Below are 26,004 nucleotides of genomic sequence, written 5' to 3'. Positions count from 1 at the left end.
GCAGAGCAACTTCCTTGACCCTCCCTGATCCCCACTGCACATTGAGATATTTTCTACAGAATGAGGGAAGAAATTCACTCTTATTAAATAGTAATAACTAATTTAATATATATTCAAGAACAGCAAAGATACTTTTTTCTTGCAAATAATTAAGTAGAAATTCTGTCTACTTAATGTTAATTCATGATGCTAAAATGTGCCAAAGATACTTTATTTTTTGCACATATGACACAGTTTCATCCAAAGTGTGGTAAATCTGACGTTATGTCGGTGCTCAGTTGTGAATGACTGTCACTGCAGTGCTTGGGGAGGGAAACTTGCTATTAAAAGCCGTTCAATTTTACTTCCTTGTCTCTGAAGTGCTGCTCATATATCACAAAATAATATGCTGACTGTTTACACAGTGCCTCAAAATACCATCAAAAATCTGGTGGACCAAACTCACATTAGCAGGCTATCTAATAATGTTTTTTCTTTTCTTTTTTCATTGCTTTGTAATTCAGCTTAAAAAATAGTATATGTCCTATTTTTTTACTACATATACACTCTAGCTTTCTCTGTTTCCAAACTAGGAAACTTTTAGGAGCTCTTACTTTTCAGATTATAATCTGATGGATGTTCAGGTTTAACAAAACTCTGTCTCCAAAAGGTGCTAAACTGGTAGCATTTGCAACTTCTGCAGAAATCCTGTTTTCTTGGATTCATAACATATTGAAAATTTGATAAGTATTGCTGAACTATGATTATTTCTCCCGTTTAATTTGTTCTATCTTAATTCAAGAAAGACCGTAGGAATTTGTTCAGTATTCAGACAAGTTTTATAATTGCAACTGCAGAAATAAAACAAATTATTATTGGGGAAATAGGACTCTAGAGCATGAAACTTCTTAGAATATTTTTTCAAAATTTCACTGCTTTTTAAACGCTATCGACAAGGCAAACTCAAAGACAAGAAAGGCAGAGTTGTGGATCTCAAACAACTATTTTTACATAAGTCCTTAGTATATACAGTTTAAATATTTTGCACTAGTGTTATTACTCTATTAATATTGTAATTGGTAATATTCAATCAAATAATCACATTTTATTTATTAAACAAATTTTGATATATGGCCTAATGTGCAACACTTTAATTTGTACTGGTAGTTTTTTGTTGTTGTTGTTTTTATTTTGTGTGTGTGTGTGTGTGTGTGTGTGTTTATGAATATAACACACAAAATTATTTGCCTCATGGAATCAGTATTTTAGAGAGGAGAAGAAAATAAACAATAAATAAATAATATATATCATCTATCAGATGGTAATATATATTATGACAAAAAATAAACCAGGGATGGAGTAAGGCAGTGGAGGCTGAGTCTGTAATATTCAGTAGGGTGATCAAGAAATGTCTCACTAAGAAGGTACTCTTTGAGCAAAGAACTGAAGCAGTAGGAAAAGCCAGCCATGTGTTTGTCTAAGAGGGAGATCATCCTAAGCTGAAGGAAGAATAAGATCAAGATCACTGATGTGGGAGTAGGTATTGTACATTTTAGGAAAAACAAAGATGCTGGGGTAACTGGATGTCCATGACCAAGAGGGTGAGTGCTAAGGTCTGAGATCTGAAAGTTAATGAAGGAGCCAATTACAGAGAACTCTAGCCCTATTAGGATTTTGATGGTTCCTACAAATGTGTTGGTATTCTACATCTGGCCACCTTGGCTATTCCAGCTACCATTTACAACCATGTTTTGTCTCTTTCAATTTTCTCAGAGTATTTATATTGGTCCCTCAGATACATGCCCCCTTTACTCTTCTGAAGCATTTATATATTTGATTGTTGTGGGGGGAAAGAGGAGCCTTTACCAGTTTGTCATCTTGTCAGAACCTTGTCAGATACAATTTGAAAAGTAAATATTTCAGAGTTGGAGGGGCTGTTAAATTGTCCTACCCTACCTTTTTTATAATACGTAAGTTCTAATATATTTCAACCTCTGTAAGTACTTCCTAACTATAAGAGGAAGCACTACTTATTTTTGGACAATTTAATCAGAAGAAAAAAGTTTCTTTATATTAAAAGCATACCCATGCATCTATAGACTCACAGAGATTAAAAACACATGTTACAGAATAATGACCAGGAAGAGACATTAAAAACCTACACTTCTGCCCTAACCGATTTGGCTCAGTGGATAGAGCGTCGGCCTGTGGACTGAAAGGTCCCAGGTTTGATTCAGGTCAAGGGCATGTACCTTAGTTGCGGGCACATCCCCAGTGGGAGGTGTGCAGGAGGCAGCTGATCAATGTTTCTCTCATATTGATATTTCTAACTCTCTATCCCTCTCCCTTCCTCTCTGTAAAAAATCAATAAAATATATTTAAAACAATAACAAAAAACCCGACACTTCTAATTCTTCAGGTTTTCAACCTTTGATCAATAACTTGCTGCTTTTTAAAGAGGTTACGTGCCATCTCACACTGACAAGGAATCTGGTATTCCCCTCTAAGTCTAGGAACCTTGGCTACAGGAATCTCTTAGGAATGGTAAGCCAGAACCATGGAAGGCAGGGCTGAAAATGAGGCAAGGAAAAAGTAAGTGGAGAGAAGAAAAACTCAAGGTTCTTGTCTAAGCAGAAACCTTGGAGGAAATAATTGCAGAGCAGATGCAGATCCTAATGAATGCTAAATCTGTCCATAGATGGGGTCACTCTCCAGGGCCTTGCATCTTAAATAACCCTTTTGGACAACCAAATGTACAATATCAGCATTAAAAAGCCTTCAGAAACATCCATAAGGTTAAAGGAATTACAAATCAGAATCCAGACTGAGTAAAACAGTCTGTGGTTCATTAGATCCTCCCTTTGTAGCAAATAGAAGGCAATAACACAGGTATAAGACTCAACAACGTATATCCTTTTACACCAGCGGTCCTTAAATTTTAGCATGCATTTGAGTCACCTGGAGGGCTTGTGAAAAACAGATTGCTAGACCCCACTGGAGTTTATCCGTGCTACTACTTCTGCTTTTCTATGGGCCACTCTTTGTGAACGAGGGTTCTCCAAGGTACATTTTCCTAGGGTAACATATTACCTAGGTAATTACTCTTAGAGTCATACGTTCCTGGGTAGTTAGGAAAATTTCTTCACATAGGGATCCGGGATTCTGGCAGCTTTTACACTCATTGTCCTTTAGGTTCTCCTGCATTCAAACATCACAAGGGGACAAAGACCGTGCAGAAGCTCGCTTGGTTCTTAACTCCTTGCACTGAAAATTACACATACTCCACTTCCCACATTCCTTTCTATGAAACCTAACTTTCAAGGAAGTTAGAAAATGTTGTCACTGAATTCCAGCTTCTAACACCAGAGATTCTGAATCAGTATATCTGGGTGGCATGTTAGTTTGCTAAAAAGCACCAATATCACTAAGTTTTAGTATTATGGTTCTATCACTGCAGTGTGATAAAGAAATATTGAGTATCTATTATGTGAAAGACACTATGTCAGACACTAGGGGCCAGTATTAAATTTGATGGAAAGTCAAACATTAGCCTTGTCTTTTGGGGTCTTCTAGTTAATGAGGGAGATAAACACAGGAACTTTTGCCAGGCTAATTCTTTTTTTTTTTAATATATTTTATTGATTTTTCACAGAGAGGAAGGGAGAGAGACAGAGAGAGTTAGAAACATCGATGAGAGAGAAACATCGATCAGCTGCCTCCCGCACATCCCCCACGGGGATGTGCCCACAACCCAGGTACATGCCCTTGACCGGAATCGAACCCGGGACCTCTCAGTCCGCAGGCTGACACTCTATCCACTGAGCCAAACCGGTTTCGGCAGGCTAATTCTTTTGAAAAGTGTTGAAACTCTATCTCCACTTAACCTCCTATTTATTCTTTAACCTATTTCGATCTGGCTTCCACTCTTGCCTGTTTCACTGAAATTAATTTATTAAAATAATAAATAATGTCCATGCTTCCAAACAGAGATCAAGGAAACTTATCTGTCTTTATATGACCAATTTTCTGAGTAGCATTCCATGCAGTTGACCAGCCCTAATTATTTGAAGAACTCTCTTCTATTTGCCTCTTTTAATGATAATGATATTCTTCATTGATTTTCCGGTATCAATGATGGTGTCTTCTAATTATCCTTGATTGTTTCTCTTCTTTTAATTAAGACTGATTTACTTTCTGGGATCTGTCTGGGTCCCTTTTCTCTCTATTTATACTTTCCTTATATAAGCATGCCCAGTCTCAGGTCTTTAGTTCCCGAAGGAATGCTAATTACTTTCAAGTGCTTGTCTAACTCAGATAGATCTCTTTCTCTTTTTTTTTTTTAATATATTTTATTGATTTTTTACAGAGAGGAAGGGAGAGAGAGACAGAGAGTTAAAAACATAGATGGGAGAGAAACATCGATCAGCCGCCTCTTGCACATCTCCCACTGGGGATGTGCCCACAACCCAGGTACATGCCCTTGACCTGAATCAAACCCGGGACTCTTCAGTCCACAGGCCGACGCTCTATCCACTGAGCCAAACCGGTTTCGGCAGATCTCTTTCTCTTAAGCTTCGTTTTAACATATTCAATCTCTTACCTAACTTCTCCACTTGAATTTTAATACATATGTGATATAGACCATGTACAAAATGGATCCTTTGATTCACCTCGATTACTCTGACAATTATAATTGTTTCAGTAAAAATGAACCGTTTGACTCAGTGGTTAATGTATTGTAGGTCTCCATGTGGTTGAAGAATAAATGGAATGGAATGAGTCTTCAGGGTTTTAGAAAGGCTGTGTAGAGAGTAAGTTACTCGATTTCAGTGGTAAACCAGCACCATGGAAGATACAGCTGAAAGTGAAGCAAAATAAAAAAAATAAAAATAAAAATAAGTGGAAATAATGAAAATTCAAGGTTCTTTAACTATAAGCATACACCTTAGTAGGTTTAGTAGAATTAATGGACATTAAGAAAATAAAAAAACTCTTGGGATAAAGGGAAATACTCTGAATCAGGTTCCACTTTATGCAATAAATTTGGACATTGGGATTAAGATATTAAAAAAACTGTGTTGTTAATGTGATAGGTAAGTCATCAACTTGTACCAATCTGCTGTATCACCCAAATGATGGTAGGATTTGGGATGAAGAGAAAGATTCTGAACCAGGTTCCACTTTGTTCAATGAGTTTATTAGCTGGTGATCAGGTGTTCACCGACATGAAAAGGCAGATAATAGGGTAGTATAGACAGATGGGAAAGGTTTCAGAAAAGACACTTTTACTCTGTGACAGAGGAGTAGTGGTTTAGATTAATTTAGGAGCTGAGCCAAATTAACTCCTCATTTCTGGTTGTTGTAGGTCCTGGAATGTGAAAAAAAATCCAGTTGAGCAATGTCCTCTAAAGAAAACTAGGTTTTACTCTTAGCCAGCAGTCTTCCATAAAGGAGTTGAAAATATTAATGGAACAATATTGCCATGGAATGAAGTTGGCAAAATGGAGAACAATGGTCATTGTGTAGAGGTATTGGAGACACTACTCAATAGAAAAAAAAATAGGGAGAAAATGAAAAGATGAGAATTGGTTAAAGAGACATACATTTTACACTGTAACCAAAGATGCCAGAAGTGAGAATCATGATGGGATGGCTTGCTTCAACGTCATTGAGAATCTAACAAGTTTTTTCAAGCTCCAGGTAGAGTTCTGTGAAGACTTTCTGAACTATTTTGAGACGCACTTTCTTTTTTTTAAATTCTTTACTGTTGAAAGTATTACATATGTCTCCTTTTTCCCCCATTGACCTCTCCTTGCCTGCTTCCCCCAGCTCGTGTCCCCAATCCCCCTACTGTCTGTGTCCTTTGGCTATGCTTATATATACACATACAAGTCCTTGGGTTGATCTCTTACCCCCACACCTCACCTCCCCTGCCTTCACTCAGAGGCTCGACAGTGTGTTTGATGCTTCTGTGTCTCTGGATCTATTTTAGTTCATCATTTTATGTTGTTCATTATATTCCACAAATGAGTGAGATCATGTGATATTTATTTTTTTCTGACTGGCTTATTTCACTTAAAAACAGTGATACATTTACACAACAGAATACTATGCTGCTATAAAAAAGAAAGAACTCTTACCATTTGCAACAGCATGGATGGATCTGGAGAGACTCACCTTTTTAATTGTTATTTAAAATGGGCTCATAAAAAGATGCCTTATTGCCTCTCACATCTGATTTCCTGATGTCTGGGAAACTGACTCCTTAATAAAAGAGAAGATATAAAGACAATTACATTTTTAAATACATGATAACATCTTCAAATATAAATTAATTTCATATTATTTTGACATACATTGTATATATTTTGTCCAAATTTCGGATCAAGAAAATATTTTTAAATTACTTCACCATTAGATCAAGAACATTTTGTAAAAACTCTGAAATGCGTATAGAACTCATAACACCATCTGTATACCTACAAACAGGAATCCACACATACACATTTTTTCTCAACTTGTTTTAGAAATTATGTTAAAGGAAGGAAAACATTTACTTTTTATTTAGAAACCCCAATATTTGTAGGGTGGGGTAACAGTATGTTTATAGTTGTTCATATGGAAAATAATACAATCTTAAGAAATGAAATAATAGTGGAGGGTCTCTAGTCATCTGTTTATGCTTATGCTTTCTTTATATATGTTTACCTAAGTGTCTTCACACAATAGCAATGCATTAGAATTTTTTCAAACTTGACTTTTTTTTTAAACTGGGATTCTGTGGTTAATTTAAATGAGTATTCATGTTGGACATATTTTAATTGTTTACATCATTTTTCAATTGGTTAATTAAAGGCCATAGTGTATTCTCTCTCATCTCCTTTTATATGGCCCATAGTTCATTTACGTTATTAGCTCTTTTTTTGATGTTATTTTTTTCTTTTTCTTCAAAAGATGAATACTACATAACATGCCTTTGAACCAAACTGTCTAAAGAAATTAATTAAAATCACACTTTTACTGTCCTTTTTTCAGCACAAGTTAATCTAAAATCATTTTTTTCCAGAATGGATTGAGCTTTTAGTGTAGATATACTTCATTAATATAAAAACTATAGGTTTTTGAATCTAGAAAGTTCTAGATTTAGGTCCCCAGCTCTTTTACTTCCTATCTATGGAGTTGGGTAATTCTCCTGACTTCTCGTTCTCAGTCTCTTTATCTCTAACATGAGAAGGAAGAGAACTACCTAACAGAAAATTCAAAGTTTAAAACTATTATTGCTGTTTTCTTAAGAATAAAATCCACAATGGTAACGTTGGCCATTTTTTGTAAGCTTTATTGACTAGCAAGTAATTACTTAATATAGTATAGTACTTGAAAGTTGGTTTCCCATAAGTATTTGACTGATAGTAAAAACTATGATTATGATAAGTATCTTGATAGGTGAAAGATATTTGGTCCATTTTGCAACCACGTAGAGCTAATAAATAACCTAAAATATTGACATTTTCCAAAGGTCTTAAAAAATATAGAAGGATCTGGTGAATTGTTACTGGAGGAAAGAAGTTAAATCTGTTCTTTTTCTAAAGATACCAGCATGTCTTCTCAGTGAACATATTTTTCAGGAAGCTACTTCCTTGCTTATTATTTTTAAGTGCATCATTTCAATTTGGGAAGATTTTGACTTACTGTGCAATGTTTCAAAAGTCCCTTTTCACAAACCAGTTCTTTCTGTTCTTGTCACGGCAGTGAAATTTGCAATAAAAGAACACTGTTACAATTACAGGTGTGATGCAGAGAAAGGGACTGAAACGCAGGACACTTCACAGATTCAGTATAAAAATATGGAAAAATTAAAGCATTAAACTGTGCCATGCTTTTTCCACTTTTGTGTGATGGAAAAAATACATAGAACCCAAAATATATCATGTTGGTGTGCAGTTGGTGTTAAAAACATTCATGGCATCGTACTATCATCTCTAACATCAATTTTCAAAACTCTTTTCAACTTGTAACACTGAAACGCAACATTCCATGATTTTGACTATAAGTACTACTTTATATAAGTGGATTCATATAGTATTTTACATATTGTATCTGGCTTATTTTACTTAATATAATGTCTTGGGCTCATTTTAAGTCATTTTATCATAATATATTGAAGAAAAATGAGCATTTAAAGATATTGGCAATATAAACATATTTTAAATATTACAATATAACTTCAAGTATTTTTGTGTAATCATTTTAGTGATCTGTGTGGAATTTTACCTTTTTCTAGTTATATCTGCCTACATTATTTTATAACTGATTCCCTCTGTGATATTGGCAATATCCTCTTTCAACTTGATTATCTTTCTATAAAACAAGAATGATGCTTGTCTATAAACTAGATAATTATGGTGGGAGAAATAAAAGTCAATATTATAGTGTACTTAGTGAACAAAATGCTAAGTAAGCATTAGATATTGGGAGATAATGAACCAGCCAGTTTCTGTACCTGGTTATAATTTGAATATTACAAGCCCAAGTACATTATTAAAAGTGTTTAATATAGAAAGTCAATGACTCTGGCATTGTCATTCTAATAGGATCATTAGTCACTAAAGTGAAAAAAATTCTAACTCCATAAAAATGAAAGGCTAGAGATTTGTTCTGAACCCTTTACTTAAGAATATACGAAGTGCATAAGATATTGGAAGTCACATAAGAATATTTTAAAGTAACTGCAAAAATTGCCCTTTAAATTAATGTTTAAAAGTTTACATAAATTTAATTATTTGTTTATATGACAGTTCAAAACAAATGTCAACATAAATTTTGAGAAAAAAATGTGTGAAAGTATTCTTTACACAATAGTTTAAATTATAGTGGTAGATATCATATCTATAAAAGCTAAGCCAAAAATTATATGAAAATTTTGTAAACTAATCCTAGTTAAAAATACTCCCATTTGACCCGTTGATTCCACTTCTGGGAGTATACCATAAGAAGCCAGAAGTACCAATCAGAAAGAATATATGCACCCCTATGTTCCTAGCAGTGCAATTTGCAATGGTGAAGATTTGGAAATAGCCCATAAGCAGATGAGTGGATAAAAAAACTATGGTACATCTACACAATGGAATACTACATGACTATAAAAAGAATGAACCCTTACCATTTAAAACATCATGGAGAGTATTATGCTAAGCTAAATAAGCCAGTCCAAAAAAGTATCACATGATCTCACTCATATGTGGAATCTAATGAACAAAATAAACTGATGAATAAAATAGATCCAGAGACATAGAAACATGGAACAGATGGATGAATTTCAGAAGGAAGGGAGTAGGGTGGAGAGAGATTAACTAGGGAACTTGTATGCATATATGCATAGCCCTTGGACCTAGACAATAGTGTGGTGAAGGCCTGGGAGGGGTGGGTGAAGGGAGGAGGTGATCAAAGGGAAAAAACACACAAAGGGAATATCTGTGATACTTTCAACAATAAAGATAAAATTTTTAAAATTATCAAGTTAAAAGATTAAAAGTTACTTGAGAATTTTAATATACAAATAAAATTTCATTTTGATAATTATGAAGATGAAAATATGCATATCACTTAAATATAGAAATTCATTATAATGAATATATGGCCAGATATGAAGCTCATAGTTTTTTTGGGGGGGAGGGGGGTTTAATGAATGCCCTTTTTTTTAAAAAAAAAAAGTCTTTATTGTTTAAGGTATTACATATGTGTCCTTATCTCCCGATTACCCCCCTACCAGCCCCCCCCACTCATGCCCTCACCACCCCTGGCGTCTGTGTCCATTGGTTAGGCTTATATGCATGCATACAAGTCCTGTGGTTGATCTCTCCCCCTTACCCGCTCCCTCCCCTACCTTCCCTCTGAGGTTTGATGGTCTGATCAATGCTTCTCTGTCTCTGATCTGTTTTTGTTCATCAGTTTATGTTGTTCATAAACTGATGAAGCTCATAATTCTTTTAGGAAGTTAGGTTTCAAACTGAAACTTGTGAATTTTGCCACAGTCATTACTAGCTTTGGGTCTTTGGAAAATTACTTAATCTGAACCTACTTTTCTGTAAAAGGAATTTCATAAAAAATAAAAGATATAATGCCAGTGACCCACTTAGTGCAGTGCTCATCATTAATAAATGTTAGTTACTTTCACTGTTGTTATTTCAATTATCATAAACTTGAGAGAAGCGCAGCAGAATAAAATTGCTTCTGATTCAGTATAATATTGGCTAATTGTCATGAATTTGGTGAATTTCCAGCACTTTATTTCCATCAATTAAAGTTATTGTTTTGGTTTACTTTCTTAGTCAGAGTGCTTGTCAATGGTTACATAAGGTGAACCGAGGAAAATATATCTCTTGATGCAAGGAAAAAAGAGTTCTAAATCCTCACTTTCTGCCTATGAAGATGTTAGAGTAATACATATTAGGAAAAATTATTTTAAATGAGAAGGGACTGCTGATAAATTTCTAATAAATAATAAATTCATGGAGGATATCCCAATATAATTGTCATTTGGAGATATATATCTACATATATATATATATATATATATATATGAAATATGTGCATAAATACACACACATACATACACACAAATACCTTCATTCTAATAGTGTCTCACTGAAATAGTAGCTAGTTTATATGCTTAAGATGCCAAGTAATATAGAAAATGCCTATTTCATTCAGCTACAATTCTAATTTCTCTGTTGTTCGTTAGTATTGAATATGTTCAGCCTAGTTCTTCTGTGAACTGAACAATATAAGTGGAGGGTGAAAGAAAAGAGAAATCTAAAATTCATCAAATTTATAGTCTTTGATTATTTCTCCTCCTTTCTCAATGTATGTACAATTTCCACTGGCATTGGAGGAAATACAATGAGTAGATGCAAAAAAAAGTTATAGATCTTTTGATCCGGATATCTTTGTACAGTACAACTAATTTTTATGCATAGTGCACCATTAGAATTAAATACCAAAAAAAAAAACCAAACCACTTGTGAATAGTAGCATTGAAAACAATGGGGTCATATGCTGATTTAACGATTCCAAAAAGGTCTGCTGAACTGTCAATCCCAGAACCAAGGGTTGTCCTTTTGTCTTTATGTTAACTACCTAAGATAAATTGTTGATGCTTCCAAGGCAACAGGCAATAAATTTTAAGTAAAAAAGTATAATGTTCAGGTTTTAAATATGATTTAGTTTTAAATAGCTCATGGCTTCTACTAAATGAATTGGCTATGCTAATCTCCAGAAGTCGTACTAGTTATTAAATATACAAGCAGCCTTCCAAATCTCCAGATTCCAGATCTGTGAATTCAACCAACTGCAGATATTTAGGAAAAAATACATTGTTGTTGGCGGGTGCTCTATAATTAGGCCTACAATGATTACATCTGTACTGAACATGTACAGACGTTTTCTTGTCATTCCCTAAGCAATTCTCTATAATATCTAATTGCATCCATTTACAATGTAGTAGGAAATATATGTAATCTAGAGCTTATTTAAAGTATGCAGAGGATGTATAGACATTATATGAAAATATGTAGTGGACTTTAACATCTGTGGATTTGGGTATATATGGTGGGTCCTGAAAGCAACTCTGCAAGGATACTGAGGAATGGTCGTATATGTGTGTGTGCTTATGTGCATGTATATGCACATATATGTGGATGACATAATGTATTATGTATCTAACATATATACATACACACATATCTATATCTCTCTCTCTCTCTCTATATATATATATGTATAAATTTTTTTTCTTTATAAAGTGAGTATTTGAAATGAAAAAAGAAGCCTATTATGGAAAAAATAGCACCAAACTTGAAACTAGAAAATTTAGATTATACTCCACCCCTTCTCTCTTTTGGCTGTGAAATTTTGGTCAAATCACTTAAAATCTAGTCAATACAATCTCTGAAGTATGAGATTATGTATATATTATTTAAATTTCTTTCAGTATGAGTTTATGAATTCCAAAATTGCTTATTTTCATTATCATCTGAATGAGGCATCTTAATTCTGCTATGGACTGATTTTACATGCAATAGATTTAAAAGGTCATGTCAGCTTTGATGACTATCTCTGTGCTGACTGGATAGATGAATGGATGGATGGATGCATTAATACATGGAAAGGGGGAAAAAGAGAAGAGGATAAAAGGCACAGAGAGAGAAGCTAAGTGTTGCTTCAAAGAAAAGTAAAGATTCACTGCATATAAAACCTCTGAAAAGTTTATTTTTAAAAAGACTATGTATAAATTTTTGGCAAAATTAAATGAGTCAAGTTTGAACTCTGTGACTAAAAATGATTAGCTATCTTTTATTTTATTTGCAACTCTGAATATTGACCATGCTTTTTTGGGGGGACAATTGTTTCATATATGTATTTTTAAATGATACTATTTTAATCATAAATTGATCATACAAGAGTAATATGGATGTGTTGATTCTTGTTTTTGATTTTTAGAATCAATGATTTTAAATATTACTTGGTCTGTTAGTTATATAAGTGAGATTTATAGATCTTTCAGTAATTCTAACAATTCTGTATATAGAAAAATTTATTCAAAATTTTCCCAATATTTTTAGAGAAAATTCTGAGCTAGTTAAAGACATTTTCTTTCTTCTCTGTCTTAACAGCTAAACTGTTTCCACCTCTTGCTTCTTATTTGTATAAGACAAATATAATTTAAATATTCAAACTAAAATTATGAGTGTATGATTAATACCTTGCCGAATAATTTGGGTCTTCTGGAGTCATGATAAGTGCATTTGCAAGTCTACTTTTGTTTTAATTTAAATGTAGTCCCAACTTACATTTTAATTATGTATTTGAATTTAAGTATTCTATTTTATAAAATTATGCCTAACTATATATAAGGAAAGTTTAATCAGTTACTGCTCTTCAGTAGCTAATATATTCAGGATCCCTTGTAGACACTCTAAGCATAAAAATAGTTTCTATGGCCCAGGAAATGATATTTTGCTAAGGAGACAAGGAATATATCTATGGTGGAGGCAGCATCATGAAAAAAAACGGAGATGGAAAAGCTTAGAATATTTTTGAAAGTTATAGTGTTGGACAAGGTAGTAACTTTTTTCTAAAAGTTTTATTTTGCAAGCATATTTTCAAATTTAAATTTGTGTAATTTTACAGCTGTCAGAATGGCTATCATCAACAAACCAACAAGCGCCAAGTGCTGGCTAGGATGTGGAGAAAAAGGAACCCTCGTGCACTGCTGGTGGGAATGCAGACTGGTGCAGCCACTGTGGAGAACACTATGGAGTTTCTTAAAAAAATTAAAAATGGAACTCCCATTTGACCCAGTGATCCCACTTCTAGGAATATATCCCAAGAAACCAGAAACACCAATCAGAAAGGAAATATGCACCCCTATGTTCATAGCAGCACAATTTACAATAGCTAAGATTTGGAAACAGCCTAAGTGCCCATCCCATCAGCAGATGAGTGTTTTAAAAAACTGTGGTACAGCTACACAATGAAATATACGTTGCTATAAAAAAGAAGGAACTTTTACCATTTGCAACAGCATGGATGAAACTGGAGAGCATTATGCTAAGTGAAATAAGCCAGTCAGAGAAAGATAAATATCACATGCTCTCACTCATATGTGGGATATAATGATCAACATAAACTGATGAACAAAAATAGATCCAGAGACAAATGGCAGGGGAGGGAGTGGTTAGAGAGCAACCAAAGGACTTGTATGCATGCACATTAGCATAACCAATGGACACAGACACTGAGGTGGTGTGAGCTTGCCCTCAAGGGTGTGAGGGGCCAGGGTGGGGGGTCAATCTGGGAAAAAGGAAACACATGTAAAACTTTAGACAATAAAAAAAAGTTGTGTAATTTTATCATACAAAACGTTGACTTATGCACATAATCCTTCACAACAATAAAAAATTAAGACATCACCATATTTTTATATTAATATAAATTATAATTTTTTCATTCTAATGCATATTATATAAGAAGATAAGTACACGTTATAGTTTATATTTAAAAATATATATGCATTCCCACCTGTACATGTAATCTCTTTATGTAAAGATAAGTAAAACCTTTCTTTTTGATCCCATTGAAGGAACAGATCATCAACCCTTAACAATGGAAATGACTAGTTACAAATTGGTGTAACAGGAATATTAAAGAGGAATTCCTTTTCTTCCTTGTTGCTTAATTATTCTTCCCTCCTGTTTGGCCAATCCTATATAATAAAAGGGTAATATGCAAACAGACCGAATGGCAGAACAACTGAACAACCAATCAAAGTGTAATATGCTAATGATATGCTAAGGCTGCTCAAATGCTTGCTATGACATGCACAAACCACCAGAGGGCAGATGCTCTGACCGGTAGGTTAGCTTGCTGCTGGGGTCTGGCCTATCAGGGCTGAGCGAGATGGGCCGGACATGCCCTGGAGCTCTCCCGCAGTCCTCCCTGGCCTGATGGTGCTCCAGTGGGGTCCCTCAGCCTGGCCTGCACCCTCTCGCAATCCGAGACCCCTTGGAGGATGTTGGAGAGCCAGTTTCAGCCTGATCCCACAGGCCACTCCCCTTGGGAGGGTGCCAGAAGCAGGATTCATGACTGGCAAGCGCTGCTGTGGTAGCACAAGCCTCTCCCTATCAGGACTGATTGGGCGCGAGCCAGCAGCAGGCACAGTGGGGCCAGGATGAGCGGGAGTGGCATGTAGGAGCTGCACGCGGCATTGGAATGCAGGTTTTGGCCCGATCACTGCTAGCCACCCAGAGGGACCCCACCCATGCACAAATTCGTGCACCGAGCCTCTAGTATGAAATATAAATATACATAACATACCGGTTATTTTTCAGAATACTTGTGTTTAATACAAAATGCTATATATACTCTTTTGGTACAAAGAGAAATGAAAATGATATTTTTATACTTGATGAAAGAAGTAGATAGATAATTGAATTTGAAGTCTGTGAAGTAAGATGGACTGCTTCTTCTGTGTACTTCCTTGCTGTTTACTGAAAAGTGAACTGCTTCTTTTGTGTGTTTCCTTCCACTATATCTTAATTTAACACAGAATTGACTAATTTGCTATAATTTCTACAAGTTTCAGTTTTTATTAAGCCAGATTTAATGTTTAAGGCAATTTTAAGTGTTCTGTCAGGTAATAGTAAAATGCTTCCATTGAAAATATATTACCAATACTCAGTAGAAGTCAATAACATCACCCTTTATAAAAAGTCTTTTGGAAGAACCATTTAGAAGCGATGACAAGCTAATGGTTCTCTATATAAATATAACTTTGTGAATTGATATTTAGATTATTTGGTTCAAAATGAACTCATTATTTTACATTTATATCACAGTTTCTACAAACTATTAAAGAATTTTGTGTATCTGAATTTGATAGTATTACATTTCAATGTAATGATTAATCTAGACCAGTGATGGCAAACCTATGACACCTCTGACACGCGAACTCATTTTTTGGTTGATTTTTCTTTGTTAAATGGCATTTAAATATATAAAATAAATATCAAAAATATAATTATTTGTTTTACTATGGTTGCAAATATCAAAAAGTTTCTATATGTAACATGGCACCAGAGTCAATTTAGGGTTTTTCAAAATGCTGACACGTCGAGCTCAAAAGGTTCGCCATCACTGATCTAGACTGATAATAAATATTGCAAATTAAAATGAGTTTTCATGAATGTGGCTTAAATTAGCAAGTTAAATCTAATATTTATGGCCTAAATATTTTATAAAATCTTAGTTTGTAAAATAGATTTCTATATGACTTAGAAATGACAGGATAGGTAAAAATTAATGTTTGTTATTTACATTTGATTATATTAAAATGTTAATATTCTGGCTAATAGCTGCATAATATAATTAGGGAGCACTTCATGTATTAGTTTTTAAAAATTCTTCCTTCTTTCTCATGCTCTTAGCTATGGTCAGATATTCAAATTAGATAAGAAATGGAAAGGGTTAGCGAGGCTGGTCAGTATAGTTAGTACCAAGTTCACATTGTCAAGGCCTTCTATAGAAAAAATTAATCATCTCCTTATCAAGGTGAGGCCACTTTGGGTAGAGAGATGAAAATTAACCTGCCAGACTATTCAGAAGTGGACATAGTTTCACCCTTGCTTTATCAGGTCTTGACTCTGTTGCTAGTATATGTTTAATATTGTGATGAATTTCACTGGAAAACTTGGGGCTCCAGTCACAGAGTTATAAAGTCAACACAACTGGTAGATGTGTGTTTTTATCTGTGTATACATATATAGTCTGTATATATTTCTTCCTATATACGTGTAAACTTATATATGAAAAATACATTTTATATATTCACAATTTCACTTTTATATATACACACTACAAAGGATAGTCAACAGATATATGATGTGTACATGGATATGTATGTAGATATGAATATATAGTCACTCTTTGTCATGTTATCGACCCTGAGGTGTGTGACTGTTTTTGTCAGCAGGGTTTATTCAAAAGACAAAAGGTACATTGGCCAAAATGCTTATTATAAAAAAAGTAAACACTTTGAAAACGTGTGCCTGCCTAGAAAACTCACTCTGAATACAAATACTAGTAAAGCATGCATGACATGATGCGAAAGAATTTCCCACATTTGTAAGTCAGGATCCTCATAAACCGTTTTTATTCCTTATGGGTATAAGTTTGGAAGGCAGGATCCTGCAGTGATTTAGAGTAAGGACATTGCAATCAAATAGGTAAGGACTGTGGCTCTTACTATGGGAATTTCAGTATATTTTTTGTTCTGAATCTTAATTGTTATAACTCGATGTATATTGCAGTAGCGTGCATATACATATTTCATAATTATATTAAGGATTAAAATGGGATACTGTAATATGGAAAAGTTAATAGAAAATGATAAACATGTTTAGATCACAGTATTTAAAAATAAGAACACATTAGCATTTAAAGAAAACTTTTTAGTTACCCCAATTTACTTACATTGTGAATGGGTAATCTCCTTCAAAACACTTAATAATCCTACAGATAGGTATTATTATTATTAGACATACGATGAATATGGGGATTAGAATTTAAAATCTCTTGGTCACAGACTTATACTTAATGAATCACAGTCACAATTTGAAATCAGTTTACTCTTAAAACTGGTGTATTTAACGAATATGGTGCTGACGAATACTCAATAAATGTTAGCCACATTCTTACCATCATCATTATGTATCAATGAAAGAATGCCATCATTATCTAGTAAGACTTAATGTTAGTTTTTCAGGAAATATTTCTCAGTTATCTCTCCTGAGAGATTCGTCTGTCTTTAATTTTCTACAAATATATTGAATTTACTACTATTAAAAAAACTGAAATCCTTGTTTATAGAAATGAAAGATATTAAAGAAAAATGAAAATAAATTAAAATTAGAAGTTTGATTTCTATCTACTTTATGAATGGGCTCTCAGAAACTTTCCTGATTTTATCTCCTAGTATTCAGAAAAAATAAAATAAAACATTTTGAAGCTATGAATTTGTAAAGATCTCATGATATAAGACATTCAATGTTTTAACCTCTTGGTCCTTTTTAAAACTTTTTGTACTTATTAAATTCTTACCAATGCTCTCCATGTAATAACACTTTGATGTACTATTCATCATTTCCATTTGAAGGAAGTAATTAAATTCCTGCTTAACTATCACACTGCTTTCAGTACAATATGCTTCAGTAATAAACTACATGTTTTAAGTGAAAATATACATTTTCAAATACATGAATTGCTTTGAGTTATTTCCAGTGGATATCACAGAATATTTATGTTATTGTTTAATGGCAACACTCACTTCTTTCTAGGAGCAATTTTTGATGAATCTGCCAAAAAGGATGATGAGGTGTTTCGCACAGCAGTTGGTGACCTCAACCAGAATGAGGAGATCTTACAGACTGAGAAAATCACATTTTCAGTGACATTTGTTGATGGCAACAACCCATTTCAAGCGGTTCAAGAAGGTAAGGATCATCGGCAATCCAATCTTGTTTTTTGGTTCAATTTGAGTGACATTAACGTTAGATTATGTAAAAAGCCCTTGAACTAGGATATCGTTTTTTCTGTTTTTGTTTTTAATCTTTGCTGCATTGATTTTCTTACAGAGTGTTGTTTTGTAGATATTAACCCCGTATTCCACTTCGGAAAGGGCAGAGTGTGTAGAGTTAGTGCTTTCATTGAAATGTAATATGAAAGGAACGTAAATATTTACCATAAAAGCTTTATTTTATTATTTCAGTGTAAATGAAGAATTCCAAAAAATAGCATTCTTATATTTGAATTTTTACTTTTGACTGAAAAAATTGCCACATTGAAAGTTGTTAAACTTGTGATGACATTTCAGATATATTCATCACAAGTGTATTGGTGGGAGGGAAACTTTTAGACACTACCATACAATTCAAAGATTTTGTGCTGGGAATCTAATATACCTACATAGGCTATATATTTTTTATTCTCTACAATATAATAAATATTAAAGCACTTTCTTCCATTCTTTCTGTATACTTGAGTGAATTAAAATTTTCATGAGTACAAAGTCATACAAGTGCAAATTATTTTCATTATGCTGAAATAATAATTTGTAGGAATGAAGGTTTTGATTGAAAGATCTTAGACTAAAAGAATTCTATTATTGATGCTATTATGCTAAGAAAACATTTGACCTTTTGATTGGAAAAGCACTTGTTCATGGAACTGTTGCTAGTCTATTTTATATTTTATAGTGATAATATACCTAGACTAAAGATAGTAACACAAAATTAGTTTAGACAAATGAAGCATTCACTTCATTAAAAGATTAAAGGGTTTGGCAGCAGCAAAGATAGAGGAGATGGCTTATCTAGTAAAGTTTGGCAAGAAACTTTTTAAAGACAAATACTGAAGGGAAAAGAAAAAGTATATAAACTTGTGTTTTTTTTAAGTGATCTTTTTATGAATGCTGTATCTGTATGTTGTGCAAGTAAACTTTATTGGGATATGTTTGGATCAGTAGCACTGTTACTGTTTAAACTTATTTATGCTTACTTTTGTCAGTAAGAGAATGGATAGAATGATTAGTGTCCTAATGGATTTTCCTTCTTATTAATTTGATGGAGTGAAAAAGTATTATTTTAATGAAATGAATATAAGAGAATTAATGAAAAGCTATTTCCACAAATAATAATTTGTTTATAATATGATGGGATTTTAATTTTTAAAAAGTAAACATAAATTTTAAAAGATTAATATAAACAGCCATTTATATACTTTTAAATGATCAATATCCTGGGAATTTGGGGTCTTAAATATTGACTGTGTTAATAAATTTTCTATGGAAACATTTAATAGCTATTTAAATTAATATTAGAATACATGAAGCAATCTCCAAAATAATAAAATTGAATTTGAGGAAAATACCCAATAATATATGAAATAATATATACACTAGGAAGAATGTTATTCACTGTAAAGAAACATTTATGATATTTCTTTCTCAGCTCTTAGTTTTAATGACTGAAATGAGAGGAGGAAAAAATGAGAACTGATTTATTTTTGTGACAATCTTCTGAATAACTATTTATTAATTTTTGTAAATTAAAAAAGACATGCTAAAATATCCATGGCTTTCAAAAATCCACTTTGAAAGTGTGTAGAAATAAAGAAATGAAGAAGGTAGAAGGTAATTACAAAGTGTAAATAAGTATGTCCTGCACACCTGTTTTATAGACTACAATTTGAAAGTGAAAGACAATGCTTAAAGATGCCACTGTATGTTTATATTGCTTTGTATAACTATTGTGTTGCCACCTGAATTCTGCAAACATATACTTCTCTCAAAAGATCTATTATGAATTGAAAGAATTTGTGGAACTGAAAGCAAATAAAGAGAGGAAATAAGGTTTAAGTTTCTGAGGTAGCTATTTGACTAGATATTTGTCAAGAAAGAAGAAAGAGCTTGACACTTTGCCTGATGGTTTCTGGTACTAAGAGGATGTTCTGGACCAGTTATTTTGATGGTCTGCTCTAGGTAATGAAGCTCTGGAGCTAATTTGTTTCCCCATTCAATATCAAGAAAGACCTCCGCTAATTTTTAGAAGTAAAGATAATTTTCTCAGAGGCTCTACTTGTAAGTGATTTCTTGAAAAAACAAAGAGGAAGTATTCAACTGAAAGAGAACATGTTATAATTAAGGAATATTTTCTTAAATATTTAGAGGAAGTAATTTAGGAGGAAATCTCAATTATACAATCAAAGACTGCAAATTTTCTATGAGCACTCCTTTGCTGTAATACCTAAAAATCTATGCAGTGGTTCTCAACCTTCTGGCCCTTTAAATACAGTTCCTCATGTTGTGACCCAACCATAAAGTTATTTTCGTTGCTACTTCATAACTGTAATGTTGCTACGGTTATGAATCATAATGTAAATATCTGATATGCAGGATGGTCTTAGGCGACCCCTGTGAAAGGGTCGTTCGACCCCCAAAGGGGTCGCGACCCACAGGTTGAGAACCGCTGGATAGAGGGTCTTACATCAGCTTGTTTATTTTTCACATTCTAAAGGAGGACAAAATGTTCAGTGATATAATTATTACTGATGGTTTACACATTAGCACTCTTGATGAACTTCTAAAAACTTAACGGTTTTGAGTTTTTTCTCCCTCAAGCTTTCTTTATTTTTGTTTATTTGATTTTGAAATCTGATCCTGAACAAATATAATCGCCAGCACATAGATATTTGGTGGTGATAACAAATGATAAAGAGACTGGTCATCGGATAGAAAAATGAAATTTTAAAATCTGAAATGCTCTATTTATTTTATTGTTAGAACTTCCTTTCATTGGACACATTTGTGAAATGGTTATTTTCAGACATTTGAATTTTTGTTTACCTTGTCTTTCTACTATCAACACTTAATAAGATAGAGGCATTTAAAGCTAAATAAACCTACTTAACCCATATATTGCAATGAAGAGTAATGTTACTATCTAAATATTATTGTGTGACTTTGCAGTAAATTTGTGCATAGTAAATATTGATTTAAATAATTATGAAATAATTTTTTTTGAGGTGAGTCTTTAGAAGATGTTGTCTTGCTTATAACACAGAATCAATATTGCATTTTATGGAGATCAATGACTGTAATTTATCATTTTTATCATTGTTCTGTAACATTAATCTCGGTAGTTTTAGATAGTGGTGAACATTAGAAAATAATTTGTTTTCACAAAAGTAATCTTGAAATAAACCACCTATTTTCATAATTATTTTTATTTTATTTTGAATATATTTGATGTTTACCCATTGTATACTTTCTATTGAATTGTGGGAAGTTAACTAAGCGCAAATAATTTTTATACTTTATCCCAGGAGATTATATATATATATATATATATATATATATATATATATATATATACACACACACACACACACACACACACACACACATACCCATAAACATATATATGTATATGTATTTATATGCTATTTTATAGATGGGACAAAGATTTCCCTCTTAAGACAATGTATAAAAGAAAATAAATCAATCATATGGAATATTTTTGAAAACCTAGAGAATTATAGAAGTGGAAAATTATATATTCCTAGTTGAATTTTTTTGATATGTAGATGAAGTTGCGACCAGAGTGGTTAAATTATTTTCCTACACACTGCAAGTGTAGATCAGATAAAGAACTAAACCAAGAACTTCATAGTACTATACTAATGTTTTACTTGCTCTATCTGCTACATATGTGTATATCCATATCTGTATCTATATCTATATCTATATCTATAATGTCTGTCTCTCTCTCTCTCTCTCTCTCTCTCTCTCTCTATATATATATATATATATATACACACACATATATATATATATATATATATATATAGAGAGAGAGAGAGAGAGAGAGAGAGAGAGAGATAAAGAGAGAAACAGCTCAGAGTGTTTTCTAAGACTTTATTAAATACTGTGGGGGATGAAAAACATAGTAGATTTATAGTCTTTGATATTATTTATGTTCATAAGTTTTAGATCTCATGGAGTTGTTAAAAATTCTAATCTAAATTGATCAATTATATAAATCACTCATGTCCTTTCATCCTTGGTTTTCCTTATAAATAAATAAGAAATCAGAACATAAATTATGTATTTTAAGGTCAGTTTTATTTCTATGGATGAGTTATTTCATGATTCTTTAAACACACTTCCAGATTTAAAACTTTATAGGATTATAGAAATGATCATTGTGTCATTTCTCTTTAGAAAATGATTCACAATGGCTGAAATTGCCTCCTACTTTTTGGGGGGGCTGACTTCAAAATAAATTAAAAGTATTTTATTGTCTGTCCCTTGCTTTGCTACTTCATTCAACTATTCATTGCAACCCCCAAAATTCATTACTATCACTGTAATCCCGCAAGGACCTTTTGCTCATTGCATTGACTTGGACCAAAGCACCTGCTGCTGAAAATATTTCCTTACTCTTCTCTTGTAGACTGTTTCCTCTGTGACGCTTATGTACTGGGTGTAACATAGGTGCACAAATGTCTGGTGTGAGAGAGACTTCCTCTTCTGAAAGCAATATCAGTTGTTTATATTGCTAGCTCCTCGCTGAGACTAACAGCCGTATGGGCTTTGAAAGGTGGGGGTTTACTAAAAACAAGGTCAGGGTAGGTAAGGGGAGTGCATTTGTAGGAAGGTTCACTGAGAGGGCTGAGTGCAGAAAAGGAGTCATGTAGAGTTGTTGCATTCATCAGATGTATCAGGAAGGATGTTACGCACCGTGTGTTGCTATTGGATAGCAAGACTCATTTGAAACATTTTGAAATATTTGCTCTTATAAAAACAACTAAAAATGAACTACAGAGTAAGAGGAGTGTAAAGGCAAAATTGTTCTGTAGAGTACAAATAATTCTATTTGAAAGAAGCAAGAGTAACTGTCATAATTATTATTATTTCTGTTAGGTCGCAAAACATTATAAACACTAGAGTTATAAAGGCTGTTTTAAATATAGAAAGGAGGTATGGTTAATATTGCTCGTCTTCCAAGTTTCAGCCTGGTTCACCTTCAACTAACTCCTTTGCATTCCACAGCATGAATATTGATTGCTCCCCAGAAGTCTGCAAAATATATACATCTCACTTTTAACACCATGATAATTTGCATCCTATATCTTCCAAAATCAAATTACTGTAAGTGTAAAATAATGAGACTGCTTTCTTTTATGATTTATAAAACCAATCTCATGTCTTTATATGCATATATAAAAGACACAAGCAACCATATCATGTGTGTAAAAGAGGTAATAGGAGAGTAGTATAGCCAAGGAGATTATAAGGAAATATAACTAGGAAAAATCACTTCTCTAAAACACATCACTATTCATTGTGAATATTTCTGGTGCTATTGGCTAAATCGGAGTTGTCTGGTTCAAAGAGGATATAAATGAAAAAGAAAGATTTATGTGGCCACACTATTTGAGTAACATTCCAGGGCTTAGTCTCATAATTTATATTCCCCTCTGCTTTAATAAGACATTTTTACTGTGATAAAAAAATTTGCTGATTCCAAATTATTAGATTGGATTCTGCAACTTTCCTAGCTCAGGACTTCAATGTGTATGCTTTATCATCCCATGTTTTCCTGGACCAGTTTTGGTAGCTCCAATGCCACTTGATTTTCTGAATTTTTTTCTGAACTGCAGAGTTGCTGGCTCCAGGGGCAATAAACCAAACCCGAATGTCATGCAGGTGTAGTTCTACTCATTCATTTATTTGTTTATTTAATCATTTTTCGTTTATCCTTCCCTTTCCATATTAAAGGCTAGTGTTATGCTTTGAATCCCAGTCTCTGGTCCCAATTCTCTGTGTAACTCATACCAAACTGTAGGTGAGAAGGAGGGAAGGAATAAATGATGTAGTGACCAGCATCTCCAAACATTCAGACATCAGGAAGGATACTGGATGTCCATTCAATGACTGTCTGGACCATTTCCTTTCATTTCCTTTCCTCCAGGAGTCTGGGGTATTTAGCTTGGTCAGTTCCCAGGCAATCGCCTGCCACGTCACAGATCACTTTTTCTCCCTACTGCTACATTCGAAGGATAGGCCTGTAAGAATCAGAGTCTATTGTGTGAACTTAATATCCATCATCAATGTAATATTAAATCATGAAGAATTCTGCATCCGTTAGGGACAAAACTACACACGTTCTTTTAAACATCTTACACTACCTCCATTGAAGAATTAACCATCAAGATAAATTAAAGATTCCATATATTTAGAATCTTATTTTGGGAATAGTCAGTCAAATCAATCTAGCCAAGCACTTATTAAAGGCCAAGTACTGTCCCAACATTGGGAATGCTACAAGAGGAGATAATAAAAGAAATAGAGGACACTGTCTGACTGCAGAAGCTCAAAAATGTTCTTGAGGGGGCTGAGAAGTGTTTAAACATGAGGTTTTAATTGTGTTGCTAATAAAAAGAAGATGTTGAAGCTTTTTAACATTTTTAGAAAAGGGAGGTAATTTCTTTCTTAAAATTATTACTTTTTAATTTAATGTCAATGAAGATACAAGTAGCATTGCTTATTTTTTCCTCTGATTTATTGTTGTCCTCCTATCTTGGCCATTCCCTTATCTCATTCATTACCACACTGTTAAAGTGATGGGTCTCTAATGCAATAAATAGATTAAAATTCAAATGTTTATAGACCTCAACATCATGATTTTAAAGCTTTTCTTCTTTGAGGTCTTTTACCTCTGCAATTGTGTACTGCTGTGTAAGTTACCTCATAACATGTATATTTGAACAATGTATTCTGCTCTGGATGTTGTTTTATTTAGAAGAATTTTTAGCAGCTTTCTATGAAGCTCTATTTAATGGAAGTGAAGGTTTATTCTTCTGTTGTTTCTTAAGTATTCCTTATTCCTACCAAATATTTTTCTCATAATAAGAGCAAACTACTTTCTTCTATGCTCTCTCTACCTTTACAGACACAGTGCATCATTATAGCAGCATAATTCAGTTTTAATCGGTCTGTTATGATTGTGTCTTGGTAAAGGAATCATTTCTATGTCTTAAAGTCACTGTGAATATACGGTTTATTAGATTAAACCACACTTACCTACACTCTGCAGTTGTAATGAGAGTCCATTGTGTAATTACAAAAATAGTTTAAGTTCATGTTGACAAACCAAAGATGACTTTACTATATTCAGAAATTTTAAACTATTAACGATATTATTGATCTCCAGGTCTCAAATGATCCAGTCTACTTGCTTGGGGACAAGAATTAGCCTGACGTTTTATTTTAACATCTGACATTCACTTTGGGCACGTCCTTGGCATGTGTTGTTAGGTTTCTGGGAATCACACTATGAGTAGTCTTTTAGCACTCATGCAACATTTGGTTGAATTATCTTGTAATTTTCAAAAGAATTATTACTGAAACTCTAGCTTCCAAAAGAACATACACAAAGCCAAAGCACAATAGGAAATTGCATATTCTGGGGAAAAGGGAATGAATCAGTAGGTACTTTCTGGTGCCTATAAGCATTTGGCTTTGAGCTACTCTGCACAGTGCTCAAGGCCATTGAGTGCCCTGTAGTCTTACCAGATTAGCTTGACCTTTATCACGGTGTCTCAGGTCTTGATCTCTATGTGCTCTTCTTTCTTTTGCCCTCTCAGTATAGTGCTCTTTTTAAACTCCCCATTCACTACGCGCCCCCTCCCCCCCTCCCGATTTTAATCATTGACTCTCCATTTTGTGCTGTGAACATTCAGTATATCTTACTTGGTTCTTTATGTCTTAAATTTGATGCCGTTGATTCTGCTTAGGAAAAAGAAACATGGAAATTAAATGCATGGACCATGAAAATAGATGCATCTTCCTTTATATGTGTTGTAGTCCATCTGTTGTTATCTGTAGGATCTTGAGCACACCCAATGTCT

General features: G+C 33.4%; 1 protein-coding gene across 1 annotated transcript in view; it reads left to right on the top strand.

Moving 5' to 3' along the window:
• Positions 1 to 26,004, top strand: part of GRID2 (glutamate ionotropic receptor delta type subunit 2) — a 1,380,265-nt gene that overhangs the window by 221,980 nt on the left and 1,132,281 nt on the right. Inside the window, exon 2 of the mRNA XM_081109363.1 lies at positions 17,871 to 18,026. Coding sequence (XP_080965489.1) covers positions 17,871 to 18,026 — 156 coding nt within the window. The remainder of the gene's footprint in view (positions 1 to 17,870; positions 18,027 to 26,004) is intronic.

The sequence above is a fragment of the Myotis nattereri genome, assembly GCF_964212035.1.
Source record: "Myotis nattereri genome assembly, chromosome: 1".
NCBI classification, from domain to species: Eukaryota; Metazoa; Chordata; class Mammalia; order Chiroptera; family Vespertilionidae; genus Myotis; species Myotis nattereri.
Note: the sequence above shows the minus strand (reverse complement) of the source record. Positions and strands in the feature narration are given on the sequence as shown.